The sequence below is a fragment of the Apis florea genome, unplaced genomic scaffold (genome assembly GCF_048593485.1).
Source record: "Apis florea isolate Af1SG1 unplaced genomic scaffold, ASM4859348v1 contig_2190_pilon, whole genome shotgun sequence".
In the NCBI taxonomy this organism is placed as follows: domain Eukaryota; kingdom Metazoa; phylum Arthropoda; class Insecta; order Hymenoptera; family Apidae; genus Apis; species Apis florea.
This window is the reverse complement of record NW_028256541.1, coordinates 40,194-54,502: the sequence shown is the minus strand read 5'-3', so window position 1 is coordinate 54,502 and position 14,309 is coordinate 40,194. Positions and strand designations below refer to the sequence as shown.

The following is a 14,309-nucleotide window of genomic DNA, read 5'->3' as shown; positions in this document are numbered from 1 at the left end:
AATTTTTAACGAAATTTTTTCTCAAAAAGATCTCAAGAAATACATAATAATTTCTATCAGTGTACAATTCACTTCATGTAATTTATTAATGAATTTTAAATTATTTTAATTAATTTTATTTTTTAAATAGCGATTAAATAGTTAATTCGTAATTGTAAAATTATTATTCATTCTTAATTTTTAAAAATTAAATTTTAACAAAAATAATTATAATTATATTACATACAAAAATAATGTAAATATTATAATAAATACCGATTTATAAATACCGATTAAAACAATTTTTATAATATAAATAATTTGTCATAGAATATTTAAATTATATAATAAATTTATAACGAAACATTTGAAGATGGCGCTGAAAAATTGGAAATAAAAATCAAGTAATATAAATCACAAATTTAAAAAAAATAAAATTAATAAATATTTATTTAAAATATAAAATAATTGGAAATATTTATTTTATTGTGCTAATAAAAATGTGAATAAATAAATTAGGAAATTATAAAAAAATATTTAATATCGATACAAAGTTTGACGGCTTATTTTATTGGCGAATTTTCACATTAATATATCGTCTTTATAAGCAGCGATTTCATGTAACTTTTATTCAGTGCCAATAAGAGTGAAAAACGAAATAAAACCGTTTGCAAAGTGAATTTCGACTAGTATACATTTTTTTAGTAGAATTACAAAATATTAAGAAAAATTGCTATGTAACTAAATTACTTTCACTATGTGTATTTTATATCGTACTTTGAGAAAATGTTTACAATCTTATCGCTTTGTTGTAAATATGTAACATTGAATTGTTTATGAATGTTGCTTCAGGTAGATTATTACTTTTGATTTCAAATATATTTATATTATTATCATATGATATATACAATTTTATATGTCAATTTCCACTTGTACAACCTGTGTTTATTTAAAAACATTTCTTCGATAAAGTTTGTTACGATATATTTTCTAGTTTAAAGCGATGTATATTAACCAGTGGACGATCAACTTCATTACGATGTGTCACTAGTTAACAAAATGGTCTTGCAATACGTTAACATTGTATTTTAATCAGATAATATCAATGTTATTCAACATAGTAAAAAAAAATATTTAGATATACTTTTTCGATACATTTTTGAAATTTATTATTATCATTTTACTATAGAAATAGGAATGAATAATATATTATATAAAAAAATGTCTGAAAAGGTAATTAAATCAAAAACAATTTTAATGTTATGATAAAATATAGTGTGTGTATATATATATATACTACATATATATACTACATGCGCGCACGCACACAGAACACACGCGCACATACACATCACACACACATGCACATATGATATTATGCAATATCCTTAAAATTTATTGCAAGTTGTACCAGTGATGTAATTATTAATTATTAATAATTAATTTATATATATGTACATTTATGTTATAAATATTATCAATATTAATATATATTTAAGTTATCGAATATGTAGTTATTGATATGTATTATTTTTTTATAAATGATGACATTTGTTTTTTCAGGTATAACATAGTGATGCAATATTGAAAATCTTATTTTATCAAGACAAAATGTCAGATAACAATTTACCACATATTTCATATGGACTTGATTCACCTGGTAGAATAGTACGCATAGAATCTAGTATCACAAGGCCTACTATTGGTCGTCTTCCAAGTATAGAAGAAACATTGAGAAGACTTAGCACAAATTTAAGATCAGAAAGACAAATTAATGAATCAAATAGTGGTGGTAATAAATTAAGAAATTGATTAATTATATATATAATAATAATTGCTTTTTTATTAAATGTATGTATATAATTTATATAATTTCCTTAAATATTTTTTTAAATATTACAATATATATAAATAAAAATATATATAACAATGTATATTTATAAATATATATAACAATATGTATTTATAAATATATATAAAAACTGATAAGTTAATATTTATAATTTGTATATAATTAAATAATAATAGTTTTAGAAAAAATTATCTATATATTATATATATTATATTAACAATATAATAGTATTATTTGTTAAAAGTTATTAATTAACATTCTTGATTAAAGACATATCTGATGTTCAACCTTCAGCAATTGTATCGGATGAAGAACCATTACCTATCGTATTATCAGAATCTATAAACAAAGCACAACCAAATGATGTGATTGATGGGGCATCTTCTCTAAATCAAGATGTTAATGCATCAGTAATAAATACAGAAGATGAGTATGTATTAATATAAATTATATTTTTATATAACAGATAATATTTTGACATATATTTTTTAATAAAATATTTTTTTAATATATAGTAAAAGATATTGTTGGGTATGTTTTGCAACGGATGAAGATGATGCAACTGCTTCATGGGTAAAACCATGTCATTGTCGTGGTACAACAAAATGGGTCCATCAAGGATGTATTCAAAGATGGGTCGATGAAAAACAAAAAGGACGAGCAGGTGCACATGTAGCATGTCCACAGTGTAATACCGAATATATTATTGTATATCCAAATATGGGTTAGTAATTATTTATATATATTTAAATATTGTTTGATTTTTTAAAAAAAATTTGTATGATAGTTTTTTTGCAGCTTATTATTTTCTATAAAGATATTTATAGATATAAACTGTCAAAAAATCATTAATTTAGGAAATAATTTGAAGTTTATAAAATTTATTATATAGAATATAAAAAACATAAAATAATATTTACTTGTTCATGTATCCATATATATATATTATAAAATTCAAATTAAAATATTTCTTAAATTAGATTTTTTGATATAAATAGTTTTTGTATCAAAATATTTTTTGAAAGTATATTTATTTCGACTATTTTGATTGCTTAATTAAAAATATATATCATCATCATGTGACTTTCATTTAATTATAATAAAACTTTAAATCATAATATATTTCTTTATTAATCTTCTGTAAAAATATTTTTTTTATAACTTAATTTTTTTATTTCATATATATATATTATTACAGGGCCGTTAGTAGTCGTATTGGATACTATTGATGGAGTAATTTTCCGGATTTGTCCATTTATCGCAGCTAGTATACTTGCAGCATCTATATACTGGACAGCTGTAACATATGGTGCAGTAACTGTAATGCAAGTAGTCGGTCATAAAGATGGTTTAGCTATGATGGAACAAGCTGATCCTTTGGTATTACTAGTTGGTCTGCCAACTATTCCAATAATATTAATTTTGGGAAAAATGCTAAGATGGGAAGATCTTGCACTTAATCTCTTAAGAAGACATGCATGTAAGGTTCCTATTTTGAGGCATTTCTTGCCCAGTAGGTATGTACAAAAATTTATACGGAAATTTAAAATATATTATATGTTTTATATAACGATATTATTTTATTATTAGTTATTCCAGCGATGATAGAGCACAATCCGAAGATGTACCACCTATGAGCGATCCAATATCAGCAACTCGTATTCTTTGTGGTGCACTTCTATTACCTAGTATCGCTAGCATATGTGGAAAAATATTTTTTGAAAGTATACATTCTAACTTTCAGAGAACATTACTTGTATGTACTAAATATATCTATTATCATTTAAATAATTATTTTAAATTTTAGATTAAAAAATTAATTCATTTTTACAGGGAGGTATAGCATTTATAGTAATAAAAGGTGCATTCAAGATTTATCATAAACAGCAACAATATGTAAGACAATGTCAACGTCGTATAATGGATTATACAGAAAATAATGTCGCATTATATAGAAGACAACAAAATTCTGAAACCAATCAGACAAGTTAAATTAAAACATTCAAAATATTCTTAAGGAATATCCTAATAATAAAACAATATATTTCAGTTTAGAAAAACTAAACATCATAGCGTATTTATCATAAAAACAGATGTCCAGTATATTACTTTTATGTAACAATATAAGTTTATGGGTACTTTAATCAGGTCTACATAAATTTATATATCTATATCTCTCGATGCGTGTGCGCATACATACACATACGTAATATCGAAAATTATCATTTATATAAATATAATTAACGAATTATTATTTGTTCGAAAAGAAACATTCGATCGAAAAATAAGGAAACGTTCATCTTTTAAATTTAATTATTAGAAAACTTTAATTATTTAAAGAATATAATAACAACGTCCATTTATCTTTTCTCGTATAATAAATAAGAATTAAGATATGTCGATATTCTTAATTCAATTCAAATTTTCTTTATTCGAAATAAGTATACGAAGAAAAATTCATTGTGCTAAATTTATAGTTCATTAATAGCAAAAATTGTATTTTTTACAAACCGAACATGGCACAAGTTTTCCGTGCATTGACAAAAATAGACAAGATATGTTTTTAGCAATTATTCACATTTTTACTATTAATGTAAAAAAAAATACAATCTTTAGAAAAGAAATTCATTTCTATTATAGATAAGTTTTGAATTAGGATATCGAATTATATATTAATATATGTCAAATAAAAAAGTTTTGAAATAAAACCTTATTTTATGTAAATGTTTTATTCGCTGTAAATATAAGAAATTCCAATATCCATATTTAAATATCAATTTAAATTGTTTTTTATACCTAAATAAGAAAGTATGTTAATAATTTAGGGTATATTATATTTAATTTAAAATCGAAACAAAATAATGCCAAATAATCATTGAACAAAAATAAAAAATGAATAAATTAATTAGTTTGACTCGTTTGTTTCAATCCGATGATGGATACAGCTAAAGCTATCATCTAGCATAATTCTACGATCGACAATTGTTTTTCATATAATTTATTATAACAAAGCCGAAACAAAAATTAAAGAAAAAAATTACGTAAAATCATTTCAAGAATCATCGATTAAATTTTATCAGTTAATTTCTGGGACACCTTATATATTAAAATCAATATATCAACTGATTCATCGCTTATAATTTTTTAAATGTTATAATTAAATAACTAATATTTAAATTTAGATTTAATTAAAAAAGTAATTATTAATATTAATAAAATATAATAAATATATAACAAATATATAAGATAAAAACTGAAAATAGTTTAAAAAAGAATTATACGAAATATATTCATTATATTTTTACAGAAAAATTATATCGCTTAAGTACGTAATATACGAAGTGTCCCAGATTTTTTTCAGTAAAACTTTGCGAATATGCAATATATAAATATAATATGCAATATATAAATATTATAAATAAAAATAATATAAAATTATCATAAATATTTAATTAAAAAATTAAAATAAAAATATGAAACGATAATGAATTAATTTTTTTTTTATATAAAAATATACTTCAACAAATATAAAAAGTATTTATATAAGCTTTTATAGATAATAGATATCGACAATTCCTATATATGAAACAAAAAATTAATTCATCGTCATTTTATATTTTTATTACAATTTTTAAATAAAGCATTTATAATTATAAACTTCTATATTTACGTAATATTTCTTTTTTATCGTTACTCATAAATATCAGCGAGATTTCGTCAAAGAAACTGGAATACTCCAGGAATGTTAATTTTTGAAAATCGAAATTCTTTAATCCGTAAGGACGATATAGATAATTAAACAACTATTAACCATATGTACACCAAAACGTAATGTATATTTTTTTATAACAGAAATGATGAATTTATTTTTTAAATACGCAATATAAGTAAATAAGTATCACATTTTTTATACAAATAAAATTTTCGTTTTTATTTATAACTATTATATATTTTTTTTATCACCCATTACGTATAAAGTGCAGTAGAATATAATACATTTTTCATTTATATCTTTATATATCGACAAAGTAGTAAATGTAATATAATTACAATAATGCTCACAGAAACATCCGCAAAGAATCTTATTTAGAAGATATCATTGTGAATAAATATTTCAAAAATTCGAACATAGGAAAAAATGTAAGAAACTTAATACAATAAGAATCGATACTTAACACAAACATAACGATAATAGTATTATAAAATTAGACAGTAGATATAGTCGATAGCAGATGCTTTTGCAAGCATTAATGTATCTCACATTTGTGATTTTGTACAGATAATTTGTATATAAAAATCAAAATCATGCTAAAAATTAATTTCTTTAAAAATTATATTTAATTTCAATCTAAAGTCAATAATAAATAAAAATAAACTATATTGGTAGCAATAAACTAATATCATAAAATATAGAATTTTCATATCTATTTATATGAAATTCATTTAAATAATATGTACTTCTATATCCGCAAAAAGATACAAGAAATAAACATCGTATATATTCAATTAGAATTGAACATTCTTAAAAATTTATAATAATTTAAAATCGGAGTCGTAAATTAATACAATAAAATGCAATTTTTTAACAAATAGAACAAAAAATATTTCTTGGTACTTCAGGTCACATTAAAGGTGGTCCCGTATATTTAAGACTTCCAGAATAGAAATCCGGTGGACCTTCAATCACTACCAATTTAACTTCTTCAACTATATCCGATGAATCTGTACATAATTTGGAACTACTAACAGTTTTGAAAAATGTACATGGTCTTGGACCTTTTCCAGATTCATCCACATCATACGGTGGACTAAGTATATCCAAAAATGCAGCAGGTCCTTCGATACATGTAATTTCATGTAAATTTTTTTCTCTTGGTGTAAGAGTACAAGCAGGTGAATTACTATGTAAAGATATCGGCTTATGTCCAAATGCCATAATTTCTTTGTTTAATCTAATCGTATGATCTTCATTCGCTTTTAAAGTATAATTATTTACTTGAACTACACCATTGATTACCTATATTTTAAAATAAAATAAAAAAACATTAATTTTACATAGCATTTTAAAATAAAATAATCAATAATAAAAATTTGATATAAAATTATTAATTATTACAGATGTACAAGAATTTTCAAAAATTTTTTTCGCAATTGAAAATTCCGAAATAACGTATATTTCGAGACTCGTTTAAACAAGTACGATTATGATTTCAAATTTTCAATTTTTCAAAAATTAGATTATAAAAGTTAAAAGATAGAATAAAAATACGATGTAATAAATTATAAATAATAAATTATAAATATAATTATAATTATAAATAATAAATAATAAATTATAAATAAATTATAAATAATATTCATTAATATAAATTTCAAAATATTAATCAGATTTTCGAAATTTTCGAAAATTTCGATATAAGAATTTAAAATTTTCAAGAGTTCCTTTGATCAAATTCTTAATATTTTTAATATTTTCGAATTTTTGTATTATAATTTCTTACAATATATATAAATTACATAATGTATATCATTAATATTATATTAAATATTTTAAAAAATCATACCATATTACAAACCTTTAAAAATCCATACATTCCAGGATGATCATGAATTGGCATCGTAAATCCGTGTTTTAATATAAAAATTGAAATAGCAAAGTCTTTGTTTTCAAATATATCAATAACCCACATCGGTGCATGTTGCACTTGAATAAAATCAAGGATTTGTTTATTTAGATTTACATCTTCGGCCGTAATTTTGTTCATTAAATACCGCAATTTGTCAAAATTTTTTTGACAAAGTTTAAATCCTACGTTACTTCGTTCTTCAAATGTATTTAACGCTTGTTTCCATAATGTTTTAATCGCTGCCGTCATATTTATTTATTTTCTAATACGATTCTATGAATTTACCTTTTGTAAATCATATTAATATATTAATAATATATTTAGAAATATAATTAAAATATAAATAAATTTAATACACAATTTCAAAATATTATTATGAATAAATAATACATAACCTTAATGATTATAATGTTGAAAATTTAAATTTGACATTAAAAATAAAAAAAAAATATCGATTGTTCAAAATAAATAAATATTTTAATAAATACCATTCAATTATTATATATAAATTATTTTTCTAAAATATTTCGTTAAATTATTTCGTTGTTGTTGAAAGTTATTTCATATTTAGAGGTTAAACGAATCGTATATTTATTTTTCACTGTTCAATCATTAATTACTTAATATTTATTATTTTTCGATAATTATTTTAGCCATCACTCTTTATAAAAGAATATACGTTATTAATTTTATTTTCTTATTAATCCGATCCTTAAAGATACTTTACATTTAATATCAAAGTTTGCTAAACATAGCTATATGACTTGATTCGATAGATGATACTGTAAACATAAGTGAAGTTTCGATATTTAATATATTTAGTGACTTTTATTTTTTACATTAAACTTATATAATAAATAAATATTAATTAAATAATTAAAATTGAGGACAATAAATAATTACATTAATTAATATATTAGACAGTTAATTAGTCTTATTTAAAAAAATAAAAAATAAAATAAATTTAAAAAATTTTTAATAGAATATGTAATTATAAAAATGTTTTTCCATATATATATAATTTATAATATATTTTTTAAAAAATATTTTTATTTTATTTGTTTGAATATATAATTAAATAATTATTTATATATAATTATATAATTATATTTAATTAAATAATGAAAAATAAATTATGTGAGAATTTTAAATATTAAGAAAATAAACATTTTATAATTATTTTAAAGAATTATAAAAAAAGAAATGAATTATAAAAAAATTATAAGATTATAATCATTATTTTACAATAATGTTCATAATCAATTAAAAATAATTAAACAATTTAATTTTGTGAATTTAAGTTAACAAATTAATGTGCAGAAAGAAATGTCTTTTGTCACAAATACTAAGAATTTTATATTAATTTGAGATAAAATTAATTTATTCATTTACTATTTAAAATAAACTACTATCTGAAAAACATATAAGTTTTACTTCTTTTTATAATTATTAATTCTGTATTGAAAAATAAGAACAGATAAAATCTTCATATATTGGAAAAATTAGAATTTGAGAAATATGTCATGTAAAACAATATTTGAATGTTTAGTGAAAATTTTTTCTTATATATTATTTTTTTAATTTGAAAGTGTAAATGTTATTTAATTTTTCTCCAATATTTTTATAAATTTATATTATAAAATTAATAATTGTTTATATAATGGTTTTAGAACAAAAATAAATATAAATAAATCTCACATAGTTTCAATCTATAAATAATTTTTATAGTTTTATTTTTTTGAACATTCTTTTTAAAATTACACAATAATTAATAATTATAATAATACAAAAATATTTATTAATATATAAAATTATATATATTCATAATAATTTTTATGATTAAATATCTAAACATTCATAATAATAATCTATTTTAAATATATTGTTCCATAATGAGATTTCATTTTCTATATTATTAATTTAGAATAATATTATTTATCTATGTCTAATGAGAAACATTTAAGGAAACTATTTTTCAATTTAAGTAAAGTTATTATGTGGAATTCATAAATGTCCAAAATATGGAACTTATAAAAGATCTTGTGGTTTGTGTTGTAAAAACAAATACTGTGATTTATTTTACAGTATTATTATATACTATTTAAAAAATCTGATGAAAAAAAAAAATTGTCAATTGAAGCATATAAACTTATTATGGGCAGAACTGCTCAAGTATTTTCTGTAAAAGTTTTGTAAAAGTTCTAGATAAAAGTCCTGATTATCATGAATTTGTTCAATTATCATTAATAAATGCCACAATTTCTAATGAAATGACAACACTTATTTCATAATCCATTGCATTATGCTTTGTTGAAATTATGAAAAAACTTTTTGACTTTAAGGAATTCTATTCTATCATTTTTAAATGTAAATAATGAAACGAAGCAAGATTTGGTTATTAGTTACAGAAACTTCTGGTCCTTTAATACAATATGTATTTAAAAATATAACTTCTGGTCCTTTAGTACAATATGTATTTAAAAATATAATGGCAATAAAATGCAAATCTTCACCTAAACATCCCTTACCTTCATTTTTCTCTTTTTGTTATAAAATTAAAAGACAGAATCGAACATCATTATTTTTGTTCTTATTCTACATTTAAAGTAAGCATTAACAAAAAAAAAACAAAATTTATTTATAATTAAAAAAAATTGAAATATTAACATTATCAAAAATTAATTTAAAATATAAGAAAAACAATAGGAGATAAACTAGACTATTTTTTCAAAATAAATATTGCATTTTTATGCTTGTATTTGTATATTTGTTAGTGATATAAAACTGTCAGATGAATATAGTTATTATATTAATTTAGATCAAAATGATTTAAGCATATCAAAACCATTAACAATATTAATATTATAATGATGAACAAGATAAAATAGTAAGCAACAGTAAAAAGATTCATATTAATTTTTTATGAAATATTTATTTCACAAAAAATTTTAGATCTTAATAGTCTAACTATGATAGTCTATACTATAACTATATAAAGATACACATTTTTCAATGATTTGAAATTAATTGAATTCAATTTGAAATTGAAAATCATTAAATTTTTCTTAACCAATAAAAATATTAATGAAATTTATGAACAATATTTTTTAAATTTGAAAAATTGTCTAAATTATCTTTTAGAAAATACGATTTCTAATGTATCAATTTTTTTTTAAATAAATTTATAATACTTGTTATTTGAAAAATGTACTTATCATGTGATAATTTCTGTTTTGTAATTTCTGTCTTAGATATATCGATATCAATAGATTTATCTAATTGCAAAGAAAAAATATTATGTTTAAATATTATGTTTAAGTTTTTTTCTATCAACTTTTTTAATATCAGTTATAATAATTTTGATTCTTCTCTGTTATTATCTTTACTATTGGATTATATTTACTATTATTATTGTTTTATTTTTATTTTAATATTTATTAAAAATGGTCTAGAAGTTCTTTCTAATTATATAATTATAAAATTTATTCAAAAATTTGTATTAAAGTTTTTATGAATAATATCGAAATCTATCTATATTAGATTTTGTAGGAACTGTAATTTTTTACATTACTACAAATATACATTTTCTCTTAAGATAAATATAATCAAATTCCTTTTTTTACTCAATTAAAATTATATATCTTTATCTTCTTATTTATATGATTATCAGCGTATAAATATAATAAAATTTCTAATAAAATTATTAAAAATAAAATAAGTAATTTCTTAATGTTATTATTTTAAAAAAGAATTTAGGTTATTATTATAAAAATCAGAATTCTTTATTTCGATCTTTTTTATTAAAAATTCATTACAGATTATCGTAAATTTTCTAAACCGCTATTATTATTGTTTAATGACGTTTCGCGACAAGTAAAAAAAATATATAATTAATTGTGATTTGTTTCGTTTATTTTATTTTGGTTTATCTTATTTTAATTAATGATAATATTACTATCGATAAAATTTTATTCTAGCAATATTTTTTCTTATTTTCTTAAAATCATCTTTCAATCGTTTGATATGTTATTCGGCTATACATTGTTTAAATTTATTTGCTTGCATCGCAGAATTCATGGATAATATATTGACAAACGTAATGAATGATAGCAATTGCAAATTAGAATTTATTTTAGACTAGTAATCATATAAATAATTAGCAGCAAATTTAATTCGTCAAATGCGTAGTTCCTCAAGTTTAGTCTATGCCGATTCGTTGTTTGATTTCATGGATTTATCGTATTTTTGATAAATTTTTAGTGGTTGAGCCAAGATTATCGGATTTAATAATCTTATATATATCTTATAGTTTATTATAATATTCTGTTTTTTGGAAAAAATATGAAAGAGAGAATTAGAGATGTCTAAGCATAACGTTCAAAAACATAGAATTTCATTTAAAAGTTGAATAAATTAATCATAATTTCGAGTATAGAAGTTAAAAAATAATTTCTAAATGACTTTTAATGACTCTAAATTTTTAAATTATTCTGAAAGATTAAGATGTTACGGATGAATGAATTCGTTTTAGATTATAGATCTATCTAAATAAAAACATTTTTATATAAAAAAACAAGGATCATCTTGAAAATTCAGAAGCAGAGAAATGATTTGCTATTATTGTAAAATATCTTTTTTCAAAAAAGCGTAAGTTTTATTTAAAATATTTTCTATAAATAATAATAAAGCTATAATTTAAATAAATTATAAATTTACAAATAATTATATACGAAACTTTAAATATACTACACCACTTTTTGTGTATAAACATATATTTAATATATAATATATATGAATGTTATACTATGTATATGTAATATATATGAATGTTATAATATATATATTTATACATATATATGAAGTAATATATATGTATACACGTATGTGCGCGATATAAGTAATATACAATTAAATATATTGTTTTTATGAATGTTGTTATATTATGAATATTATTACAAAAATAAGTAAATCTTAATTTTAATAACTTAAAGACAAAATGAGAAATTTTATTGACAGAATAAAAATTAATATATATATATATATATATATTTTATAAAATATATATATATTAATATATTTTATAATGTATATATAAATGAAAAAAATCTCTGTCAAAATTGAAATTAATTTACAATTATACTTATAAGATTATTATTTTCATGCTACCAGAAACTTGGATCATTACGTAGAATTGTTATTGTTATTTAAAAAACGAAGTTGACAGAAAAATCAAATTGGAAATCAAATGTCCACAAAATTAAAAATTTTTTATACGTATTTTCACGTATTGCAATACTAATAGCATTTATTTATAAATATAAATAATATTATTTATAAAAATGGAAGAAATTGACGAAGAAGAATCTTAAATTAATTTTATTTATTATTATATTTATATTTATATTATATTATATATATTATTATTATATTTTATAAATAAAATTTTTAGATGAATTTTATTTTGTAATGTTAATAAAAAAAATAATTAAAATACATTACGATTCGTCGTCAAAAAAATGTAACTAATTTATCTACCAATCAAATTTCATAATTAATATTCCTATGAATTCAACCTAATTTTTCTTTTTATAGATTAATAATTTATAGATTAATTATTTTAAATTAATCTAATTTATAGATTAAAAATCAATAAATTAATTCTACATTAAAAATAAGAAAAAAGAATACAAAAGAAAAAAATATATAAGACAATATATAGACGATATTATGTATAGCAATAGATTACTATATATTCACAATCAATACATATATATACTAATATATACTGTCAGAATACTAGTATATTTTATCAGAATATATTATTTCTATTTTTATAAATATCGAATTTGAGAGATTTTTAGCACACAATAAGAATTCTAACGCTACATTAAACAAAATCTTGGCTAATAACGAATTATTATACGAATATATATGATTTTTAAAATCAATTTAAAATCATCATTGAAGCATTTGTAAGAAAATTAATGTTTTAATTGAAAAAAGTATTTTAAATACCGTTTCTGTATTTTTTTTTTTTTTTTTTGCTGCAGAATATATCTTTGAAAATCATTTTTAATAATTAATCAATTATTTCAAAATATTTAGTTATTCTCTCGATGTTTCTTTAAATTTTTATAATTTAAAAATAAATTCTTTTATTCTAGAATTTTTTTTATTTTAAAAATTTAAAAATTAAAAAAAATTGATTAAATTTAAATAAAAATTCATAAAAAATAAAATAGAATTTAAGAAAATAAGATAGAATTTTCTTGGATTTATATATTGATATTTAAAAAGAAAAAATTTATTTATTTGATGAAAATAATATATTAGAAATAATCAGGTAATTTTATTTTGATTTTATTTATCGATTTCTGTGAAGTTGAAATCGAAGTGAAGTTTAAATATAAATGTAATTTAAGTACAAAGAAAATTATAGAAATTCGAGGAAAAAACAAATAGCAAAAAATTTTTATAAAATGTAAAATCGAAAATATAACAGAAAAATTTTAATATATAGACAAAAGATTTTCACACGAATTCATCATTATTAACATGATAATAGAGCATTCAAATTACTATTATCTTGCTGCTTTTTTATCACAACTTGAAAGTATAAATGATGCAAGATGTAATTATGGTACACGAGTACTAATTTGTTGATAAAATATGTGCTATTAAATCCTAATTGCGTTCACTACAGCATAGAGACGGCATTGCATTGTAAATATTGAATAAATTAGAGAGGTGAATAAATACGCGAGAATCAATATGAAGGTCTGGATGCTAATGTTCATTTCTGTACTACCGTTCTTTCATAAAAAAAGCTTTCGTTATCGTTATCGAATGAA

General features: G+C 19.7%; 2 protein-coding genes across 7 annotated transcripts; one reads left to right on the top strand and one right to left on the bottom strand.

Moving 5' to 3' along the window:
* Positions 1-518: 518 nt before the first annotated feature.
* Positions 519-4,555, top strand: LOC100872160 (E3 ubiquitin-protein ligase MARCHF5). 6 transcript variants are annotated; one of them, XM_086915663.1, is made up of 8 exons: positions 561-831; positions 974-1,212; positions 1,543-1,771; positions 2,126-2,261; positions 2,347-2,555; positions 3,030-3,348; positions 3,422-3,587; positions 3,665-4,555. In XM_086915663.1, the coding sequence occupies exons 3-8, from the start codon at positions 1,591-1,593 to the stop codon at positions 3,821-3,823; spliced, it is 1,170 nt and encodes a 389-aa protein (XP_086771789.1). In that variant the 5' UTR covers positions 561-831; positions 974-1,212; positions 1,543-1,590; the 3' UTR covers positions 3,824-4,555. The 6 variants fall into 6 exon arrangements, with proteins under 6 accessions (XP_003689775.1, XP_086771789.1, XP_086771763.1 ...); XM_086915637.1 differs by having other exon boundaries at positions 564-831; positions 2,102-2,261; XM_003689727.4 differs by lacking the exon at positions 974-1,212 and having other exon boundaries at positions 519-831; positions 2,102-2,261.
* A 1,179-nt stretch (positions 4,556-5,734) lies between these two features.
* Positions 5,735-8,281, bottom strand: LOC100872038 (2-aminoethanethiol dioxygenase). The gene is made up of 3 exons (XM_031915096.2): positions 7,947-8,281; positions 7,408-7,743; positions 5,735-6,848 (listed from the first exon to the last, which is right to left on the bottom strand). Exons 2-3 carry the CDS (start codon positions 7,705-7,707, stop codon positions 6,453-6,455), a joined length of 696 nt encoding a protein of 231 aa, XP_031770956.1. The 5' UTR covers positions 7,708-7,743; positions 7,947-8,281; the 3' UTR covers positions 5,735-6,452.
* Positions 8,282-14,309: the final 6,028 nt, after the last annotated feature.

What these genes read in the sequence shown, in the direction of transcription:
- LOC100872160 (XM_003689727.4), top strand. Translation starts at nt 1,591, where the DNA reads ATGTCAGATAACAATTTACCACATATTTCATATGGACTTGATTCACCT. An exon ending in TATTGTATATCCAAATATGG is followed by an intron (nt 2,556 to 3,029) that starts GTTAGTAATTAT and finishes ATATTATTACAG; the next exon opens with GGCCGTTAGTAGTCGTATTG. An exon ending in AGGCATTTCTTGCCCAGTAG is followed by an intron (nt 3,349 to 3,421) that starts GTATGTACAAAA and finishes TTTTATTATTAG; the next exon opens with TTATTCCAGCGATGATAGAG.
- LOC100872038 (XM_031915096.2), bottom strand. Translation starts at nt 7,707, where the DNA reads ATGACGGCAGCGATTAAAACATTATGGAAACAAGCGTTAAATACATTT. An exon ending in GAATGTATGGATTTTTAAAG is followed by an intron (nt 6,849 to 7,407) that starts GTTTGTAATATG and finishes TTTAAAATATAG; the next exon opens with GTAATCAATGGTGTAGTTCA.